The following is a 23,864-nucleotide window of genomic DNA, read 5'->3' on the forward strand; positions in this document are numbered from 1 at the left end:
TATAATAATGTCAATTTATGAATTGTGTTATATTTACAGGTAGTTGTAGGAGTCATAAGGAAGATATACTGGTGGCACCATGGTAACAGTGGTCCTAAAAACTCTAAGGATGCTCAAAGAATAAATAAAAATGGTTATACTTTATTGAGATTTTCTAATAAATGTTAGAATTTAATTTTATCTATGGTACCTATTAGCTTTGGGTAGATTTTTCTGTGTATATCTTAGTGTAACAAACTTTACTAGATGTACCCTTAAACTTATGGCTTCATAGAAAATTTTAAGAACTAAAACTTCTCAGTATTGTTACTAAGTAACTACCAAGAAAATGGCATACTATTGATAGTGCTAATGACAGTTAATACCTGTGTGAAACAAGAAACTGATGCACCCATGATTTAATCATACACCAAAGGATAATATAAAACATTTTACACTAAGATTGGTCACTTAAATCTAGGTGTACAAAAAATTTATGTATTTGTACACTTAAGGTTTCTACAGTCGACTACTCATGAAGTACCCAAAGGCCTATGTTACGTGAAAATGTACTTCTGTTGAGGTATGAGTTTGAATCTCTTATCATTCAAAACAAGAAGCTATCTACATAGGAATACCCACTTAGCTAATGACCCCCTAAAACACAGTCCAAAGCTACAATGTTATCCTAATTGTGATACCATGAAATGCAGAATTCATTAATGTGGGTATTTATATCTGATAATCTCCAGACACATTCCTCTCAGAGCCAAAAGTCTGCTTTAGCAGACGTGACCACCAAAGAATTTCAATAGTGTGTACTCAGTGATTCACAATTCTCGTTTCCCTACATGATCTATTGCTGCTAAGGTGGGGGTGTAAAATTCTTTATTAATTTTATTTGGCTTTTAGTTTATATGGGCAAAGCATGAATTAGGATTATATAACAGCAGTGAAAATGAGATTCATTGTCTGTGAGGTACAACTGTTCAAGGAAAACCGAATATATTCAAATAAATAAAGAGGTTGAGGTATTACATTATTGTAGAACAGAAGACAACAGCATCAGGAAAAAAGTTATAGGCGACTTTATAATCTTAGACTACAGAAATAAAGCACTGCTAATCATAATCTGCAAGACCCAGAAGCCAAAGAGGAGAGAATGACAACTTTGACCACATAAAAATAAAACTTGTACATTAAGATATCACAAACAAAATTAAATGATAAACAAAGACTGAGTGGAAATATCTGGTAACAGACATTAGAGCAGCATCTTATCCCAGCTTAGGTTTATGGTTCATAAGCTGTCTAGCATCAAACTACCTTGAAAAAGACCACACCAAAGTTAATTTTCCTTCTGGGATTAGAAGAGAACATGATGTCAGATGTTATATTCTGCTTAAGTTTAAGGATCACATTGTACAAAAAACTACAGCTTTTTAGTTTTTATTTCTTGCAAAATATATGTAGTAGAATTTGAGTAAGCTCAAAGGCTCAAGAAGTTTACCATACGACCCAAAAGAGTTAATATCCACAATATATAAAACGTTCTCAAAAATAAAGAAACAATGATCAACAATGATTATGAATAGAGAACTGAAAGATTCAAATGTCCAGTAAACATACACAAGGGTATCCTTCACCGGTAATCAGTGAAGTGTAAATCAGAACATACCAACTTCCACTATCAGGCACACAAAGATGAAGAAGCCCAACAATATGGAAAGGGTATGAAAAAATGGGCACTTTTATAAAATATGAGCAAAAATGCAAACTGGCATTCTTTTTGGAAGGCAAATTAAAAATTGGCAAGACTGACCAAAATTCAAAATATGTGTATCTTCTGACATAACACATTAAGTACTGAAAATCCCAGGCACACCAGGACTATCAGAGGACAAACATTTTGTACAAAAGGAACAGACAGCCTCTAAGATAAATGTGCCAGCATTTTAAAATCTGGTAAAGCATATGGGAATGTTTTCTAAATCCATTTGTGAAAATGAAAATCTAGGCCTCTTATTTCCATGTATATGATCAAACAAAGGTCTTAAGTTGCAGCAATTAGATTTAGTTGTATCACTTCCTAAATCTTATGGTACAGTTCCTTACCTGTTCCAAATCCTGCACCAAGCCCGGCTCCCAGAGTTCCAGGTCCTGGTTTACTTCCAAAAATACTATTCCCACTGGTATTTGTGCCAAACCCTAGAAGGACAAAAGAATGAGTGGACTGTACATTAACACAACTCTCAATGTCCTGTACAAGGGAATTTCAAACAAAGCAGTCTGACCCTAAGTTTTGCATCCCTTCATTTTTTGATATTTAGAAATCCTAAATGGTAGGCTAATTTAATGTTTAAGTTTAAGTAAGTATAAACAGATCCCACAGTCTTCCTATTTACTTAATTATATTTTAGACTTGAAATATCAATTCAATATAGGATAATACCCAATATTAAAGCAAAGTGATTGTGCTTGAGCTTGGGGAACATTCCCTTCGTAATACTCAAAGCCTCCATTCTATGTTTCATGTTTAATTAGTAGAAGAAAAATTAATCCCCCCAAACTTTCACTAAAAAATAAGACAGTCAACAAAGACACTTCACTGAACCTAAAGGTTCTTGCTAAGAGAAGATTACCTATAAAAATCTCTACAACAGCTTTTGTTTTGAACAGATGGACCTTGTATGAATAGTAATGTGTGGCTGATCACACATGAGGAGCGTTAATGGAGTCAGACTCAAACAGCTCATAGGAGCATTCGAGGACTCAGCTAGCTGACGTTAAAAAGAGAAGATAATCTATGAATAACCTTTCTTGAATTGAATTGTTTCATTATCGGAGATGATGGAGAGTTGAACAAACCATCCTCTTTCACTATGACCCAACATTTAGAGAAAATCCTGTGATTCCCCTCTAAAATCCACAAGTCTCCCCACAAAGACACCTACACATTACATTACTGCTATTATTTCTCTTTTGTTCAGATGTGTGCAGTTTCTGTACTCCTTTTGGAGCTAAATATCAACAAATGATAATGAACATATCATTAATCTCTTTTGATAAGAGGAAAAAAACCCCAATCACTGGCCAGCAAATCCTGTTTGTGGTACACCTGAAGTCTTTTAAAAAGGTATCATGGAGGTGAACAAGTTCAACATAACAGAATAAAGAAAGTGTCTTGGAATATATGTCAGTGTCACCAACTAAGATTATACTTTGTCAGGCCAATATTTGAATTTATATATGAATGAAAAATGTAAAGAACAAAAGTTAAAGAATTATACAGTTTGAAAACATATTTCTAATGTCATTTAAAAATCTAAGCAAGTAACCTGACTTACTTTCAATACATTTAATTCATGCATTAAGTCTTTTCTTCAATTTTTCTAACAGCTATGGCCACAAAAATGGAGTACTGCCCACTCAAGCACAATCAATTTTCTTTAAAGAAAAAAAAACAAAAAACCCAGAAAATGTACTTGGAGATGTTGTCTTTCTGAGTTAAAATTTAACCAAAAAGGATCTTCCAACCCCATAAACAGCAGAAAACAAGATACTAGTGAACTACCTCAAACCCGCAGGAGGGAAGTAAGTCCCAACTTACACTGTTTATACCACACATTTCCACAGATTCTTACTGACAAAAGTTTATCAACTCTGTTATTTCAAAACAACTTTAAAGTAAAATTAAGAACAATTAATTAATTAACAGTCAATAATTTATGACAAAGGAGCCAAGAATATACAATGGAGAAAGGACAGTCTTCAATAAATGGTGTTGGGAAAACTGGACAACCACATGTAAAAGAATAAAACTGGACCATTATCGTACAACATAAACAAAATGGATTACAGACTTGAATATAAGATCTAAAATCATAAAACTCCTAGAAGGAAACATAGGGGTAAGCAAGAAAAAAAACTTTCTATCTATATATGATGACAGACGTTACTTAGACTTATTGTGGTAATCATCTCACAATTATACAAATATTGGACCATTACATTGTATTGGGTGGGCCAAAAAGTGCCTTCAGTTTTTAAAGTAAAAATAAAAGATACATTTTTCATTTTCACCAAGAACTTTACTGAACAACATATTCACCCTTTTGTTCCACTACCTTCTGACATTTTTCAGCCCACTTCATAATTCTATCTTCCCAAAACTTTTTATCTTTTTGAGCAAATAACTGTTCCAGGTGCCTTTTACAGTCTTCCAGGGAATTGAAATTTTTTTCCATTAATAGAATTTTGTAAAGACCGAAATAAATGGAAATCTGAAGGTACAATGTCTGGTGAATATGGCGGATGAATCAGAACTTCCCAGCCAAGCTTTAACAGTTTTTGCTTGGTCATCAAAGAAACACGTGGTCTTGCGTTATCCTGATGGAAGATGATGCATTTTCTGTAGACTAATTCTGGACGCTTTTCATCAAGTGCCGCTTTCAGTTGGTCTAACTGGGAGCAGTGCTTATTGGAATTAGTTGTTTGGTTTTCCGGAAGGAGCTCATAATAGAGGATTCCCTTCCAATCCCACCATATATACAACATCACCTTCTCTGGATGAAGACCGGCCTTTGGTGTGGTTGGTGGTGGTTCATTTCGCTTGCCCCACGATCTTTTCCATTCCACATTGTTGTACAGTATCCACTTTTCATCGCCCATCACAATTTGTTTTAAAAACGCAATGTTTTCATTACGTTTCAGTAGAGAATCGCATGTGGAAATACGGTCAAGAAGGTTTCTTTCGTTTAACTTATGTGGAACTCACACATCAAAGCAATGAACATAACCAAGCTGGTGCAAGTGATTTTCAAAGCTCGATTTTGGTATTTTGAGTATGTCGGCTGTCTCCCGCGTGGTTTAACGTTTATTGTTCTCAATTATTGTTCCAATTTGATTGCTATCAACTTCAACTGGTCTACCCAACCGTGGAGCATTGTCCAGTGAGAAATCTCCAGCATGAAACTTTGCGAACCACTTTTGACACATTTTTCAGTCACAGCACTTCTCCATATGCTGCACAAATCTTTTTGTGCGTTTCAGTTGCGTTTTTACCTTTCTTGAAATAATAAAGCATAATATGCCGAAAATGTTGTTCTCTTCCATCTTCAATATTAAAATGGCTACACAAAAATTCACCAATTTTGATAAGTCTTTTTTCAAATGCATGCTGTCACATACAATCTAACAAAATTGTTTCAAATGAAGTTAGACAACTAAGTGCTGTCAGAGCCATCTTACGAAAAACGAACTTTCTGGCCCACCCAATACATCTGAAATATAATGTTACATGTCAATTATATCTCAATTTAAAAAAACGCTTAAAATATCAGATGTCTATGTACACAAAGAGCTAAACTGTCCCCTTAACCATGTAGCATGAGGAACCAATAATTTATTACCAAGTACCATCTTATCAATACCCAAAAGATCTTCAACCTCTTTAAACTGTTGCTCACAAGTGCTGACATCCTGCTTGTAATTTCTCTCCTGAAACAATTCTATTCATTCACTTAAACTAGTCCCTGTTAGGTTAATTACTAAGAAAATGAACTGATGACTCTAAAGAATGACTTAAGGATGTGGCAACATCAATTGTAGATGAACCTTTTCACTCTGTGGATTAATCACCATCATAATGAAACACAATCCCATACTGGGTAACGTGCAACCAACAATGATATGATACTACAAATCTTTGTGTAACCTTATTCCATTTCTAGATTTGTTATATGACTTATTACCAAATCAGAAGATCATCTCTGCCCACAACACCAAAGTTGATAGCTTCCCAAGACAACAGGAACATCAAAGAAAGTCTTAGTTAGATCTGGATCCCTCTGGGGTGGTAATGGAATGACAAGTTCACCCAAGAGTAAAACAAAACTTGCCACCCTGCAACCCCTACTTGTATAGGGAATCTTTCCTCTCAGGGCCCCACTTATTCATTAATAAACTTTTAGTGAGCACCTAGTCTATGCCAGGTACTAGGTCAACATTAAGGATTTAAAAAAAAAAAAGGACAATTCAAATTCAGCACATAAGTAGTGAGGCATATCAAATAAAGATGAGAGTTTTCATTTTCAAATCAACAGCCTACATAAGCACCTTGTCAGATAGAAAATATATTTAATTCTGAACGTGAAGTATGCTATCAAAAAACATGCATTTTCTTTTTTTTCCTTTTTTTTTTTTTTTTTTGCGGTATGCAGGCCTCCCACTGTTGTGGCCCCTCCCATCGTGGAGCACAGGCTCTGGATGCACAGGCTCAGCGGCCACGGCTCACGGGCCCAGCCGCTCCGCGGCATGTGGGATCTTCCTGGACCGGGGCACAAACCTGTGTCCCCTGCATCGGCAGGCGGCTCTCAACCACTGCGCCACCAGGGAAGCCCAGAAGATAATTTTTAAGAGGAAAAAGGTCTACAAAGTCTCTCTGGGGAAGAGGGAGTGACAGTGATTTAAAAAAAAAAAAAAAAAAGGCTGAAAAACACTGATTTAACCCTTAAGTATCTTTCCCATCTTACTTCATAGATAAGAAACAAATACACAAAATTTGATATCCATGCTAACCAAGTCTACTGCCTCAAAACCAATCTTTCATCGAGCACAGCCAAAAAGAATTACAGGTAGAATGATAATCATTACTAGGAATGAATGAACCCAACAAAAGGGGTTATAAAACTCAAATCAAAACATTAATTTAGGAATTGGCACCTGACAAGGACCTATCTATCTCCTTCACATAGTTCATATTTCCATGAACACATATAACTTTCCAATGGATGCTTAATGTAGCCTCTTTCTCCAGTACACGATCATTAAAAAAACTCACTGAAGGGCTTCACTGGTGGCACAGCAGTTAAGAATCCGCCTGCCAATGCAGGGGACACGGGTTCGAGCCCTGGTCCAGGAAGATCCCACATGCCACGGAGCAACTAAGCCCGTGCGCCACAACTACTGAGCCTGTGCTCTAGAGCCCGTGAGCCTCAACTACTGAAGCCCGCACGCCTAGAGACCACGCTCCACAACATGAGAAGCCACCACAACGAGAAGCCCACGCACCGCAAGGAAGAGTAGCCTCCGCTTCCACAACTAGAGAAAGCCCGTGCGCAGCAACAAAGACCCAACTCAGCCAAAAATTAATTAAATAAATTTATTAAAAAAAAAAAAAACTCACTGAAAAACTGTAACTGCTGACTTACGGCAAATGGCCATATGTTTGTACTCATCACCCACTAGATATCCAGAACCTAATGTTGCATCTGGCACATGAAATCCTTAAAACAAATATTTCAACCACTATTCCCCTTGGTAATGAAATGAACTTTTCATATATGATTTATCTCAAAATACATTGAATTTGTTTGAAAACTTAATTAGGTAGTTATAAAAGACAGTTAAAATAATAGAAATAATGTTTCTATTAAACGAATTTAAAATTTTCCAGCATATCTCTGGAAAGTAGTATAAGGTTTGTTTTTCTGTTATTCAATCTTACATATATTTTCCAAATTTCTTCCAATGAACATGTATTCAAAAATACACACAGCTATAGGAAAACTAATGAACAGTCCCCCAAATCAGAGAGGCTTCAACTTCCAATGAGAATCTTTAAATCTCAAAAAAACAACAAAACACAAAACAACAACAGAAAGTTAAAAAAAAGAATCATCTAATCTCATCTGTTTACTACTTCCCTGCTTGAAACCTGGCCTAACAGAATGTGTTATCTCAAGCAGTTTACTACTTCCCTGCTTGAAACCTGGCCTAACAGAATGTGTTATCTCAAGCAAATGTGTTTCACTTATTGTTTCTCAATTATTGGTGAGGTAATCCAAAGAAAATGATTCCTTATTTTGAAAAAAATCTACCTCCATTAGAGAACCAACATTCTGCACAGTACTGCTAGTGCATGTGCTGAATGCCCCATTTTATCCAAAGCAGGGAGTCAAGAGAATATAAATTAGTTAAGGCAATTTACATACATCTCTTCCAGGCATCTCAACCCAAGTCCTTGATTTTAAACCTTTCCCTCTGGAACCTCATATCAAGCCACAGCTTACCTGAGAATTTTAAAATATTCCCAATAATATGAATCAGGAGAATGTGTGGTATAGTCAGTATAACTTTAAGAGAGTCAAACCTGCTTTTTATATGTACCAAAATTGGAAGTGTTTGTATTGGTTCCTAAAGTCAGGGTTGGTTTGTTACCAAAGAGCCCGCCACTGGTTGTACCAAACGAAGGAGCACTGGTTGTGCTGGTTCCAAATGTAGTAAGCTTGTTATTGCCAAACAGGGTCTAAAAAGAACACAACACAGGAAAATATTAAGTAGTATAAAGATACACTCCAAACAGGAAACAGAGGTTACCTTAGGTACACTGGATTGGGTGTGTGGTAAGGGAGAGAAGATATCATAATTTTTATTAAAAAGGTATAAAGAAGGATGAATAACTATCAGAAAAACATACTAATCTGAGCAAGATTAACAAGACAGAATGCTCCTGGCTTGAGAAGTTAATGGTAACACTTCATCAAATATAATATTTCAGTGAGACAAAGAAAACAACAACAACAACAAGTCAATCAAATATTTTTTACCTGGTAACAGAAACGTTATCATGTATTTAACGTGCCAGTAGAAAGAGTTACAGTAAAAAGTTTAAACATGCTACAACATGGATGAAACTTCAAAACATTATGCTAAGTAAAACAAGTCACAAAAGATGTGACTCCATTTATATGAAATGTCCAGAATAGGTAAATCCATAGACAGCAGGCCTGAAGTGACTTGGGGGAAATGAGAAGTGACTATTAATGGGGATGACGTTTCTTTTTAGGGTGACAAATATGTTCTAAAATTGACTATGGTGATAGCTGCACAATCTGTGAATATGCTAAAAACAGCTGAATTTTAAACTTTAAAAGGGTGAATTGCATGGCAAATGGATTATATCCCAATAAAGTTGTTAAAAAATAACTTTCTGAAGCATTAGATAATTTTCTCAATTTCTCACCTCAAATAAGAAATAATAGATTTCAATCTCCATGAAAACAACCACATGATTTGGGAACTTTTCCTTTTTTTTTTAAACTGAAGTTCAAAGCTTGTTATAATGCGTACATAATACAGACATATAGTTTCTCTAAGTGGTATTTACTATTGTTTTTTAGGTCAAGTGTATTCCTATATAGTAAGTTTTTACTTAAATGACTTAACAAGGAAAAAAATTTAGTTAAGCCTCCAGTGGCATGAAGACCTTCAGAATACCAACAATTTTAACAACTTGATCACCACCAAAAATACTTAATTAACAAATACGATACTAACTTATCACCCAAAATAGAAGTTAGAAATAGGAATTTAAAATTACCTGATTTGGGGCTTCCCTGGTGGCACAGTGGTTAAGAATCTGACTGCCAGTGCAGGGAACCTGGGTTTGAGTCCTGGGTCAGGAAGATCCTACATGCTGCGAAGCAACGAAGCCCGTGCGCCGCAACTACTGAGCCTGCGCTCTAGAGCCCACGAGCCACAACTACTGAAGTCTGCGTGCCACAACTACTGACGCCCGCATGCTTAGAGCCCGTGCTCCGCAACGAGAAGCCACCACAATGAGAAGCCTGTGCACCACAACGAAGAGTAGCCCCCTCTCCTCGCAAATAGAGAAAGCCCGCGTGCAGCGGCGAAAGCCCAACACAGCCATAAATAAATTAAATAAATAAATATTTATTTATTTATTTAAAAAAGAAAAAAAAAACCTGATTTTAAGAGCAAAAGCACCTCAACTTAAACTCAACAATTTAACCAACGGGAGTGAAATTTTACTAAAAGAAGTAAACTCCACATAAGTATTGAAACAAACAAGTTTTAAAAAGAACTTACTTTTTGAAAATAAACCTATTATAAGTTGCCTATTTTTAAGTTACCGAATAGCTTTCAGTTACTATCAGTATCAAATCATACACTATAACCCAAAAGAATACTTGAAGACAGACTTTTCTTTCTTCTTTTTTAAATTCAGCATTCTTTTTTCTTATTCTGTTTTTTTTTTTTTGCAGTATGCGGGCCTCTCACTGTTGTGGCCTCTCCCGTTGCGGAGCACAGGCTCCGGACGCGCAGGCTCAGCGGCCATGGCTCACGGGCCCAGCCGCTCCGCAGCATGTGGGATCCTCCCGGACTGAGGCACGAACCCGCGTCCCCTGCATCTGCAGGCGGACTCTCAACCACTGCGCCACCAGGGAATCCCTATTTTTCTTTTTTTAAAATTTATTTATTTATTTTTTTGGCTGTGTTGCGTGGCTTGTAGGATCTTAGTTCCTTGATCAGGGCTTGAACCCAGGCCCATGGCAGTGAAAGCACTGAGTATTAACCACTGGACCACCAGGGAATTCCCAAAAGACAGATTTTTCTTAGAAATTCCTTTAACAGATTTATACACATCTTCAAGTTACAGTCAACTGCAAAAACCTACCGAACCAACAGCACCAAATCCAGTACTGGTCTGCCCAAAGAGACCTGTTCCCGTTCCAAATGCTGTCCCAGTGCTGGTGTTTGTAGCTGTTCCAAAAAGACCTCCCGGCTGTGAGGCTTGGGTTACTCCAAATAAACCCTGTAAAAGGTAGTCTAGATTACAAGAAAACCTACAATAGTCAGTTGTCTTTAAAAGTCTTAGATTATTAATAATAGTTGCCATTTTTTTAAGTTTATGTGACAGACATTATGCTAAATACATAGAACATTTCTTTTCTTCACAACAACCCTGAAATGCAGGGCCGTTTTCCGAAAGAAAATAAGGCTCAGAGCAGTTAAAAACTTGCCCAAGATGTCACAGCCCCTAAGTGGAAGGACCAGAAATTCGTATCTGTATCTAAGCCTGATGAGCAACACAGTCCTGAACAGCTATAAAAACTTTATACTAACTCTTGTGCTCTAAGAGATAACAGGGTTGCCACACTGAAAACAAAATGCCATGACAGGGTGCTTCATTTTCAGAGTTATGCCAAAAGAACGTATTAATACTGAGCTGGGGAATGGACTTTGAATCAAATAACTGAAAATAATCAGCTGAAAATAATAAAATTAATCTGAACAAAGGCAGTAGTGTAATGTTAAGTCTTCATTTGTTATGATAAACTACACAATTTCAAATAAGCAAAGTTTGTATCATCCAATGTTTAAAGATTTTTTTATGCATTAGTCAACAAAAGAAAAATATTTAATTAGTGGGCTATAGCTGAATTGAGAATTCAACGTAGTGTTTTAAACAGCTTTATTGAGATATAATTCACATACCATAAAGTTTACCTATTTAAAGTGGACTATTCAGTGGGTTTTTTCTATGTTCAGTGCTATGCAACCATCCCCACTCTAAATTCAGAAAATTTTCATCACTCTAAAAAGAAACCCTGGACCCATTAGCAGTCACTCCCCATTCCTAGGCAACCAACCACTAATCTACTTTCTGTTCCCATAGATTTGTCCATTCTGAACATTTCATATGAGTGGAATCATACAAAACGTGGTCTTTTGTGAATGGCTTCTTTCACTTAGCATGTTTAAAAGGTCTCTCCATGTTGTAGCATGTATCAGTACTTCATTCCATTTTAATGGCTGAATAATAGTCCACTGTATGGATATACCGCATTCATTTATCCCTTCATCACTGATGGACATTTGGGTTGTTTCCACCTTTTAGTTATTATGATCAGTTGTATACAAGTTCTTGTGTTTTCATTTCTCTTGGGGGAAATACCAAGGTGTGCAACTGCTGGGTCATATGTTAACTCTACATTTAGCATTTTGAGGCATTGCCAAATTTTTCCAAAGTGGCTGCACTATTTTATATTCCAAACAGCAATGCATGAGGGTTCCAATTTCTCCAAATTCTTGAAAACATTCATTATCATTGTCTCTCTTTTTGTTTATAGCCTTCCTAGTGTGGATATGAAGTGATAGCTCACTGTGGTTTTTTTTTTTTTTTTTGGTCAGTTAATATTTAATTTTAATAATACTTGTTATGCTTGAACAGTCAGCAGTTCACGAAGAGAAAAATCTTCAGTGAATGTTTACACAGTGTGAGCACATGCTTTAAATATGCAGTGGAGGAGGAGGGGCGAATTCACAGTTAACAAAGCTAAAAAAAAATCCTTGTTATAAATTACACAAAGCATATAAAAATATTTCTCTGAATGCATAGATTAAGACTTGAAACTCACCTACCAGCAGCTGTGCAGTCTAATTCACTGCCATACGCAAGAGTCAGTTGACCACAGAGGACTTTATAAGGGAGAAGAGAGAGCGGGGCAGGGCCCATCTCTCACTGGAGATTCCCGCGGCCTCCATTTCTAAGCCCGGGAAATGCCCTGGAGCTATTCCTCTGTAGGCCACCTCCCAGCCAGGGGCTTCAACAGCTTCCAAGAATTTCTAATTGATCTGGATGGCTGGAGGAGTATTAACCCCAATGATTTAGACATGAATTAATACTGAATTTATTTATTCCAGGATAAAACTAGCCTTAACTGTATCAGTAAATTGTAACTTTTTTCAAAGGTAAGGGGAAAAAAAGGGTTAGTTTGTTTGGACTGACTATCTTCTGACTGGTTGAAACACAAGGGAAGTTTCTTCTTTAAAGTACTTCAGAGAAAGTGAGTAATAAATAACCTTTACACTCTGTTAGGCAAACACTGCACAAGGGTGAGTAACTCACCATCCGTAATTGCTGTAATACAATTAAGTCACTGAACAGAGTGACTCCACACTGGCCTTGAAAACACCTCAACCACAGCTCAGCATTTAAGCAGCAGCAGGAGACCATTAGCTTAGCACAACATTCTCTTCCACTGACATCTTCTGCACATTCTCTCTCAATCTGTAGTGTTCCAATAAAATTAACACAGTTAAGAAGTTAAGTTTCTTTGGAAACAATAGGCACTATGGGGAGAAAGCTTCTTAAGCCAGCAGGGATGTTCTTCAACAGCTGGCTTCAAACCCCTGCTCTCCTGTTTGTCTAAGTGTGCTCATTCTTGTTTCTAAAGTTAAGCTGTTTATTTCAACAAGACAGTAGCTTTTCTTTTTAACATTAATGACACTGAAGGGAAGGAAAAGAATCCTTAAATGCGTTCTTTAGAAAAATTCTTATGCCATGCTCAAGAGCTTAATCAGGTTATTTGTTTGTTTTGAGAACAAAGCCTGGCTGACTCACAACTGACTTTGTTAAGTGGGTTGGTGGTGGTTGTGGAGGATGCCCAAGATCAAACAACTTGTTTACAAAAGCAACAGATTTCAGAGCTGTGTAAAAATCCCAATAGTTTCAAAATAATCTTTATCTTTGATACAAAAATAAAGATGCTAACTCCTTTTAGCTCAGTTTCCCACAATAACCTTTAAAATAGCAAAGGATTCAGTCTGGAAAATTGCTTTTCATTTGTAGTGGAAAATGAAAGTGGAGAACATGGACTGGCAATGTTTGTGCTCTTCTCTTTCGGTGCAATTAAACAGAAACACGAAGACAGGGATCGCTTCAGTTAAAAAAAAAAAAAAGCTGTTGCTCTTTTAGAAGGCGTTAGAGAGCCCTCTAGTGACCACGAAGGGGCGTTAATGCAGAGATGACTGTCTAGGCAATGGCAATCTAGAGACAGAAGCAGTCGAGTGTTTACAATGGAAAAAGTCAGGGAGGGGAAGCTCTTTTGGTTAACAGCATATTTACAATTAGGTAACTGTATTCTTAAATAATTTTAACCTGAGTAACATTTATAACTATGTTATGTGAAACCTCACAGCCACAAGTCACACCAAGATTCCTATGTCCAGTACCTGTGCTTTCCCCAGTTTTCCTCTCTAGTTCACGTTTCTGGAGAGTCGTGAACATGCAACACCAAGAGAAGCGCTTCCCGGCCCTTCGGGTGCACTGTCAACAGGACTAGCTAGAAATAGGCTCTGCTCTCTCTCAGCTTGTTAGACAACTCTCTTACATTCTGCACAAAAAACACACTGGATATAGAACCGTCGGCTTCTGCCTCTCCAGGCCACTTCTCAGCTGTTCACAGCTTCCAGCAATAGGTTTATTGTGCACCAAGAGGCTCGGAAGAGTGGCACCGCTGCTCGGGATCAGGGGCTTCCTACCTTGGCAGAACGATGTTAGTGTATCCGACGCAGTGGCACCAGGGGCCCTCCGGGGCATCCAAGGCATTTAGATCGATGGCTTGTCCTTGGCCCAGAGGTGATGCACACTGTCACAGTACTCAGTGATAAAAGTCCCTGCTGCATTAGTAAGTCAGTTTTGAAGCTCTCCTGTTGTAGCAAGGCCTTTCAGTCAGTGTGGATGCAGCATTTCTGAACAGAAAATTATTTTCACTTATCATTAGAACCAGTTCCAGCTCCTGGAAATCTTGGAGTCGAGCAACATCTTTGTCCTTTCTTACCAGAGTATTGGGTAACTTTCTGATCTTCTCCACTTGATCAGGATTAACACCCAGCTCACAGCAACTCACTCTGAGCAATTCTTGGTAGGTGAGTTCCTGTCTGTCCAGTTCAATTTCAATGAAATCATTTTCTCGAAGAGATGGGTTCTGAATCCTCACCTTGAGTACCAGCTCTTGCATATTAAATGGAAATGCTCCGGTGAAGAAAAATGGCTGGAATGCTGGCGCTGGTCCTGCATACGTCCCATTTTGAGGCTCCAGAGACATTGGTGGCTTGGACGGGACAGAAGAGAACAGGGAGCGACTCTGACTCACCGGTGGCTGACAAACAGGACCCGGTTTTGTGCTTTCTGGTGTTCTGAGTATGGCAGATGGGGCAGACACATCCCCATTCTGAACCAGTGCCAAAGAGGTGTGGTCCCGTGGAAAGGCCCCAAGCAGGGGAGGTTCCCCAGGGGGCAGCAATGGAGGTGAGCCATCTGCAGGGGGTGATGCAGGAGGTGTGGAGGGGCCCCCATTCTGCAGCTGGGCTGAATCCTCCGACCCAGGGGTATAGATGAAAGGGAAGGCTGGGTTGGCCAAATAGTTCGGAACAAAGGGCAGCTCTGACTCCTTCTTCAGCTGAGGGAGGTCGTCATGGTTATCATCATCATCTTCCACTCCCATAATCTTCCTAATTTCTCTCCTTGATGTTAATTGGACTGGCATTTCTCCCTTTGTGGTAAGAATCTCTTTGTCAGCTCCCGATTTTAACAAGTAAGAGACCACCTGACCATGGTTGCGTTTACATGCCCAGTGTAAACAGGTCCAGCCGTTGACCTCATTTTGGGAGTTCACATCCACCCCGCTCTCCACCAGTTTCTGCACCTCCCGAATGTCCCCCAAGGCCGCGGCCTCCCGCAGCCTCTCCTGCTGCTCCTTCTGCTCCAGGAGAGCGCTCATCTTCCCTCAGCCCCAGGCCCCCGCCCGGGTCCGCCCGCCCGCCCAGTCCCGGCCCGTCAGCGCCGCCGACGCCGCGGCCCGCTCCCCGCCATGGAGAGACCGCGCGGAGCACGTCCGCCCAGCTCGCGCCGCCGCCCGCGCCCGGCCAGCTGCCTCGGCTACCCCGCCGAGGGCCGCCCGCCACTCCCCTGCTGTTCCCGGCCCGTGGGCCCCCTCACTGTGGTTTTGAAGTGCAGTTTCCCTGATGCCTACTGACATTGAGTACCTTTTCATGTGCTTATTAGTCATTTATCTTCTTTGGAAAAATGTCTATTCAAGTATTCGGCCCATTTTTTAATGGTCTGTCTTATTATTCAATTATAAGAGTTCTTAATTGTTTGGACACAAGTCCTTTGTGAGATATATGACTTGAAAATATTTTCTCCAATTTGCAGGTATTCTTTTTGCTTTCTTGATGGTATCCCCTTTGACCCACCAAAGTTTTTAACTTTGAAGAAGCCCAATCTATTTTTCCCTTTTGCTGCTTTTGCTTTTGGTGTACTATCTAACAGATCATTGCCTAACTCCTTTTCTTCTATGAGTTTTATAGTTTTAGCTCTTACATTTGATCCATTTTAAGCTTTTATAGTTACCACAATTGTATAAAGAAAAGGTCCAACCTCGTGCTTTTGCACGTGGAAAACCATTATCCCAGCACTCTTTGTTGAAAGATTCTCTCCGTAGTGAACTGTTTTAGTACTCTTGTTGAAAATCAATTAACCATGAGGACTTGTTTCTGGACTCTCAATTCTAGTCCCCTGATTTTATATGTCTAGCCTTATGCCAGTATTACACTGTCTTCATCACTTCATCACTCCAGCTTTCTTTTCTTTCAAGACTGTTCTGCCTATTCTGAGCTCCCTTCTATTCCTTTTTGAGTGTTTTTATTATGAAAGGTTGTCAAATGTCTTTTCTCTACCTACTGAGGTGACAATATGGCTTTTGTACTTTATTCTACTTTATGGTTTATTACATTAATATGAAAATATGTTGAACCAACCTTCCTAGGATAAATCCCACTTGGTCACAGTGTATAATCCTTTTTATATGTTGTTGAATTCAATTTGCCAGTATTTTGAAGATTTTTGGGTCTACCTGTACTTTTTATTTTTTAATCAGGCAAAGTATCTCTAATTTTAAAACCAGGTATTATCCCAAGGATTCTAATCAATAAATCATACCTCAAATTTACCTTTAATTTTATACTTCCCTAAAAGAGTCCCTAGAAATAAACTGCTCATGACTATAAGGACTTTCTCTTCTACTATCTGGACAGAAGTAGCAATTATCCAACATGGCTCTAAGTTTTAGTTCTCTCTTATTTATTTTAATGAACTAAACTTCTTTGCCTGATTCCACTTAAGGGAATGAGCTGAAAGAACCTTCTGAAATAGAGCCAGTAGTTTATAAATATTTTCTCCTATACTCTACAGAATGCCTGGAGTCAATGTCCTAAGGTATAGCTTCAGGACGGCCAATTCTAGCACACTAAGCAGCGATTAGTGATGAGAAAATATGCCCAGAAAGGATAAGTGACTTGTTCAATAGCCCCTCATTAAATACGGAGTAGAGCCTGGACTAGAATCTATGTCTTAATTATTCAAAGATTTTTGCTCTCTTCCCTTTACTACACATACGTATCGTCAACCCTTAAGAACTGCAGTAGAGATAGAACTTGTTAATTTGACATGATTAGAAGCCTCATTACTTAGCTCTACAAATAAGACCTGTTTCCTTACCATGGTGTTGGTGCTTGGCTGTCCTAGTGTGTTGGTATTACCAAAGGAAAAGCCAGTGGTCTGGGTGGTTATGGCCTGGGCAAATGGTTTGCTGAAGAGGCTGGTAGCCTGCTGATTCTGTTGGCCAAAAAGACCACCTGGATTTGTTCCAAATCCAGTCGTACCTTTCAGGAAAAGAAAAGGAAAGATAAACGGTGGGGGGAAATGCCAAACCTCACATTATCTAGTTACTTCAATAGTCTATGTTATTGATTATATATCTAAATTACCCTACATTCATTCATTACTCAAACTGGATAACCACTTCATTTTCCACCTTTCTTCACGTAACTCCAGATTTGGTTCAGACTCGACTTTCTATAAAAATACTCTGACCCCAAGAACCCAGGCTGGGCTAAGTAATCTTCCTTTGTGACCCCACAGCTTTTCGTCTATTTTACAAGGTAACACACTACACTTAAAGTCTATGTGTGTATTTTTAACCTTGTTAGACTAAGTTTTTCTTCAGAACAGGGGCTTTCTCTTTATAGCAATATATCCAGCATAGGGTGTGACACAATAACAATACTTAATAATGGCTAAACTAAATCACAGAATACCAAAACTGAAAAGAATGTAAATGCCATTTAAACGTGTATTCATGTATGTAACTCTATAGAAGGCTATCCTCAAAAATGGAACTTTTGCTTGTTTCTACAGAAGCAAACTGGTGGCTAAGGGGGAAAAAAAGAAAAGACCTTTGGATATGTACGTTTTTGTATATCATGAACTTTAAATCATATGTGTATATTACTTTTGCAAAAGTAACACTTTTATAAAGTAATTTAGTAATCATCCTAGACTCCCCTCTTTCACATCCCACATAAATCAATCCATCAATAAATCCCATCGGTTCTACATTCAAACTGGCTCCAGAATCTGACACTTTTACCATACCATAGCACCATTCTCTGCAAGCCACATCATCTCTCATGTGGATAGGGCAACAGCTTTTCTAACTGATTTGTTTCCACCCTTGCCCCCATACAATCTACTCTTAATACAGCAGCCTTCAGAATGATCCTTTATTCATAATCACATGACTTATCTAAACCTTCAATGGCTTCCTGACTCAAATAAAAATTCAGATCTTGACACTGGCCCACAAAGGCCTATAAAATATATTCCCCTAGGGCTTCCCTGGTGGCGCAGTTGTTGAGAGTCTGCCTGCTGATGCAGGAGACATGGGTTCGTGCCCTGGTCCGAGAGGATCCCACATGCTGCGGAGCGGCTGGGCCCGTGAGCCGTGGCTGCTGAGCCTGCGCGTCCAGAGCCTGTGCTCCGCAACAGGAGAGGCCACAACAGTGAGAGGCCCGCGTAACGCAAAAAAAAAAAAAAAAAAATATATATATATATATATATATATATATATACACATATACATACATATATTCCCCTATATCCTCCAGTACTTCCCCTTGTCCTCTCCCCTTTGGCAAAAACTCAGGATTTCTAGACTTCTAGTTTCCTCCAGCTGGAATATTCTTCCCCCAGAAATCTGTATAGCTTTATGCTTCACCTTCTTCAGATAGGTCACTGATCAAACACCACCTATCAGTGAAGCCCTTCTTAATCATCTGCACTTAATACTATATTTCTCCCCACCCCCCACAAACATACCAGGCATTTCCTATTCCTCTAGCACCCCTGAATCATTTTTATCCATAGCACTTAGGCACAAAAATGACAATTATGTTTTACTTTCAGCTATCTGTCCCTCCTCAATATGGCCCAACATGATGTCAAGTGCTTACTAGTTCCAAAGCCTGTTTTGTTCTGACCATAGGCAAAGCCTGAATTTGTAGTGGAAGAACTGAAGAGTCCTGTTGCACTGGAGGTGGCTGGAGAAGACCCAAACAAGCCAGTCGTGGTACCTGCTCCCACCTGGTTCTGCGGGCCTTTCCGGTTGGCCTGATAATCCTCTAAACGAAGTTCCTAGAGTAAGTGAAAACATATTCCAAATTAATATGCAGCCAAAAAAATTATTTAGGAGGCTAAATAATACTTGCATTTAGTATTCAATTTCTATGTTCACATAGGAACCATGATTAAAAAAACAGAAAACTATGGAATGGTTAACTTACTATCATTACAGAAAAACACTTTCAACAGTGTATAATGGACATTAAATAAAATCCATACCATAATTACCATAAAACTACAGGCCAAAGGACCAGCCAACCACATCTTAAATTTCAATTTTCTTCTATAGACAATAATACTTTCATTTAGACAATAATATCTACTCCCACCCCAAATGTAAAGATTAGCTGATTAAAAGATGGATGATTCTGAGGAATTCCGAAAACTCAGGAAAAGAAGAGATAAAGTTTAACAGTTTTGTCTCACAAGTAAGGGTGTTTCTGTATACTCCAAAGAAGCAAGCACAGTCTGGGATGTAAAAGAAGCAACAGCAACAACCAGAGATGACAGTCAAAATGTACAACGAACTATCACACAACAATGATAATGAACAACCTATAACTTCGCACAACAACATGGATAAACATCACAATGCTGAAAGACAGATTTAAGAGTACGTAATATAAGATCCCATCTACGTAAAATTCAAAAATGGGCAAAACATGGGCAGTCAGGATAGTGGTTACCTTTGGAAGGGGAGGATTGTGACTCTGGGGGCAGGGCCCAAAGGGGACATCAGGGATGCTGATAATGATTTACTTATTGTGTTGCACACTTATGACTTTGCATGAGTTTACTAAAAACACATGCATGTGCACACACTGCCCAGTGTAGTATGAGCAACAGCCAATCAGAATAGACTATTAGTAAAACTATACCCGTACATACAAGCTGAATATCATCCTTGCCTAAAACAACAAATATCTATAAATAATGTATTAATGAAAAAAAATTGGTTAATTTTTTACATAAATCCTAAAAAATAATCAAAAACATTTTAAAAAGCTGCTTCCCAATAGAATCAAAAGGTTAGGGTGATACTCTGTAATGCATTTTACTGACCTCTAGGGACTTGCTTTCATATTCTTTCATAGCAGTAATACACTGGTGCTTGGTACTGATGTTAGTGCTAACTCCAGCTTTAACCATAGTATCTGTACCAGTTGGAGGCTGCAAAGGAAGATAAAGGCAAATCTGAAAGTCTAAAGAAAACGTTTAAGTTCAAGCTTTATAACCCTACTCTCCCAGACACAATTCTTCAACGACTGAACTCTATAACCAGTCCCCTAGGTTCTTTACTTAACGGGACAGTTTTAAGAGTGCTTGATTAAATACACTGCATTCTTGATCTCTCCCTGTATCAAGGTTATCTGCATAAGTCAATCTCAGAAACAGTTATCAAAAACCCAGGGATTAATCCCATAACGAAGCCATTCAATTATCTACTAAAATACACTTAATAATATATGCATAAGGGAAGCTTTATCCAATTTACCTAATATATACATTTAAACCTCTATTTCTGAGTTCTAATTCCTACTCTGCTCTGAAGTGTCTGCTTTGTGACTATTGTTGCATTTATGAAATATGGAAGCCTGGTTTTTCCCCCATAAGCTTATGAGGCAAAAGGCACTAGGTAACTAAAGATTCCTACTTAGGGTCTTCCCTGGTGGCACAGTGGTTGAGAGTCCACCTGCCGATGCAGGGGACACAGGTTCGTGCCCTGGTCCGGGAAGATCCCACATGCCGCAGAGCAGCTGGGCCCGTGAGCCATGGCTGCTGAGCCTGCGCGTCCGGAGCCTGTGCTCCGCAACGGGAGAGGCCACAACAGTGAGAAGCCCGCATATCGCAAAAAAAAAAAAAAAAAAGATTCCTACTTGTATTGTTAGTTTTCTCAATTACTGTACTTTCTAAGAGACAACACACAGTATTTTTCTCTATCATTTACATTTAACTTTATTTTAAATTCAGGATTCTAAATTCAGTATTATGAATTCAACACCCTGCCTAAGAAATTCTTCATTTTCTGGAAGAATTTTAACAAGTTTTGCCAATCCCTATATTTGCCAGAGATTTCCATTAGACTAACTGCACTGCCAGCCTATCCTAAGTATCTCCAAAACAATCACATCAAGTAGTATCTTACATCAAGTGGTATTCCATGTATTTTCATAAACAGAATCTTTCATTCTAACCCTCTATCAAACTTCTCTCAAAAAAGCTGAAGAAAACACAAAACTCATTTGCTTCATTTTGTCATTTCACCACAAAAGTTTTATTTCTAATTGGCACACAGAAACTGATGAGTTATTCCATACAGCTCCTTAAGGAGGCCCTATTTTCAATGATTTTTACAGTTTGCCCCATCATTCCTTCTTTACTTCTGTAAAGAATGGTTGACGATTCAGAGGCCAATTAATGAACACAGTAAATACAAGCTCAACCTGATATTTCCTTTTTTCTGGCTGCACCACAAGGCTTGTGGAATCTCAGTTCCCTAACCAGGGATTGAACCCGGGCCACGACAGTGAAAGCCTGGAATTCTAACCACTAAGCCATCAGGGAACTGTAATCAACTACTACTGTAATCAGCCTTGTGAATACAAATTTAATTGGTTTGAGCATAATTCAAATATAAATTATAATCTAGATTTATGTTTCATGACTCTTCCTGTCTACTATACAACTATTCCCAGATATTGTTCTTAACACATATTTCAGGAAGAGTGAGACTAAGCTATGCATAAATGGAAAGAGAAGAAATGTTATGATTCCTCCTACAAAAAAACATACAGGAGACAAAAATATTACACAAAGATCGAAAGACAATACTTACGTTAAACTTAATAGTAGTCCCAGTAGGAGCAGCTGTAAAACTACTTGGCCCAAAGAGGGAGCCAGATGTGCTACCAAAAGGATTAGAGGTGGTATTTGTAGTTCCAAAAAGTCCCCCACTGCTGGTACTTGTTCCAAAATCTATAAATTAGAAAGAAAAATGGGATGGTAACAGTAAAGAATTTAAGAATCTGTAAGCTATCTTGGAATTGGCCTGTGGCATTAGAGCAGCATTACTTCCAAATCCTCAGGTTTTCTATCTTTCCAATCTCCCTAGCAAGTACCTTCAAACAGATATTTCATACAGACACACACAGTTCTAGGCTCACAACTTTGACGTGAAACAAAATCTGAATCTTTAGTCAGCTAAGTGTCTGTAAAGTCCTTGGGCATACTTAAACAACAAGTTAGAAGAAATAGTATTGTTTCATTAAATATTTTATCTTATTTCTCTTGGTAAGACCAGATGCTCAATGAACTTGTCTTTCTGACAATGCCTTACCACAACAGACCTGAACAAGAGTCACAGTATATTTTATTTACATATATTATTACAAACACCCACATATAACCAAAACGTTTAAAACAAACAAATGGTCCCATTAGGGTAACCACACATAGGTTAATATAAAATTTCACCCAGAAAAATAATTTAGAAAAATTAGTAGGCATGTTGGTCATTTATAGAAATAAATCTACTTTCCCAAATAGCTGAATTTAAAAAAAAATACATAACAGAGAATTTAACTGTAATCTAAGGAATGTATTCTTCAAAATATAAGACACTACTTCTAAAGAAATTACACATATGGTACCAGAAATAGCAGTAAGCAATACAAAGTTATTTGCCAATATTTAATATTAAGTGACATCCTAATACCAAGTTAAGAGGAATGTGATTTCTCACTGGCAGTCATACTATTTCTTTTCTAAAAACATGTCCTAATATATAAAGTAAATAGGCATATGTCTTTTGAATTAGTATTTTAGATTGCATTTTATATTGTCATGGTTAAATATTTCAACATCCCCTCAAACAACTTTCCCTTTGTAAAATACTGATAGCTGGCTAACTTACTTATTCTACCATACCAGTGCTGGGAATGGCATCAACTCACAGGGCACACCTGTGCAACTAGCAGTGTTTCTGCCTCAAAGAACTGTGTGGTGAAGTATCCCTGGGCCACATTTAGACTTAAAGAGAAAGAAGCCATCAATTAAAAACACCTGCCATGGCTAAGGAATGGAGGAGTAACCATGTCACATCCAGTACTTACCATTCCTGCTTCAGTCTCTTCAAACCAAAAGCGGAACAAAGGCAGGAAGGTGCCCCTGCAGTATACTACAGTTAACTACACATATTTCTCCTTGAAATTCTCCCTTCTTGACACCTATGACAGTACTCTGACCTGGCTTTTCATCTTATTCTCTGGTCATTCTATATCAGGTACCTCTTCCTCTGCATATTCCTTAAATACCAGTGCCCCTCAGACTTCCATTCTTGAAGAGATGTACCCCTTCCCTTCCAGCCTATTAAACTTTTCAATACCATTTTGAGTTTTCCTCTCCCCATGTTTTTGCTATGTGGTGAGAAAAGGAGGTGGGTGAACACAGGGAAAAGGAGAAGAGAGAACACATTCAATAAGCAAATCAAATTGTTAGATGCAGAAATCCAATGATTTACTACTTACTCCCAAAGCCTGTTGGTTTATTTTGTGCAAAGGCATTGTTCTGGGATGAGAAGAGACTGGTCCCTGTGCTTGCAGTTCCAAACAAGCTGTTTGATGTTCCTGTTGATGTGCCAAACCCAAAGCCACTGCTTGTGGAGGTAGCTGGCTGGCTAAATGAATTGGTACCAAATAAGCCTCCTGAAGAGATAGAGAGGGGAAAAAAAGGGTTAAACAGACTGGAGTCACTAAGTGAAGCCCTATACCAGCTA

General features: G+C 38.3%; 2 protein-coding genes across 15 annotated transcripts in view; both read right to left on the reverse strand.

Moving 5' to 3' along the window:
* The window catches only part of NUP98 (nucleoporin 98 and 96 precursor), a 105,717-nt gene that overhangs the window by 64,855 nt on the left and 16,998 nt on the right, over positions 1 to 23,864 (reverse strand). For 4 of the 14 annotated variants that reach the window (XM_033862399.2, XM_033862397.2, XM_033862398.2 and 1 more), the window contains 9 exons: positions 23,617 to 23,793; positions 21,927 to 22,066; positions 20,153 to 20,260; positions 18,922 to 19,102; positions 17,129 to 17,292; positions 12,695 to 12,856; positions 10,460 to 10,597; positions 8,149 to 8,287; positions 2,095 to 2,187 (listed from right to left, as the gene is read on the reverse strand). In XM_033862399.2, coding sequence (XP_033718290.1) covers positions 2,095 to 2,187; positions 8,149 to 8,287; positions 10,460 to 10,597; positions 12,695 to 12,856; positions 17,129 to 17,292; positions 18,922 to 19,102; positions 20,153 to 20,260; positions 21,927 to 22,066; positions 23,617 to 23,793 — 1,302 coding nt within the window. The remainder of the gene's footprint in view (positions 1 to 2,094; positions 2,188 to 8,148; positions 8,288 to 10,459; positions 10,598 to 12,694; positions 12,857 to 17,128; positions 17,293 to 18,921; positions 19,103 to 20,152; positions 20,261 to 21,926; positions 22,067 to 23,616; positions 23,794 to 23,864) is intronic. The other 10 variants (XM_033862406.2, XM_033862407.2, XM_033862403.2 and 7 more) reach the window with 5 other exon arrangements.
* On the reverse strand, positions 13,387 to 15,379 carry LOC117313419 (ankyrin repeat domain-containing protein 40). Its single transcript, XM_033862408.2, has one exon. It carries the CDS (start codon positions 15,348 to 15,350, stop codon positions 14,253 to 14,255), a length of 1,098 nt encoding a protein of 365 aa, XP_033718299.1. The 5' UTR covers positions 15,351 to 15,379; the 3' UTR covers positions 13,387 to 14,252.

This window comes from Tursiops truncatus, chromosome 8, assembly GCF_011762595.2.
Source record: "Tursiops truncatus isolate mTurTru1 chromosome 8, mTurTru1.mat.Y, whole genome shotgun sequence".
NCBI lineage: Eukaryota > Metazoa > Chordata > Mammalia > Artiodactyla > Delphinidae > Tursiops > Tursiops truncatus.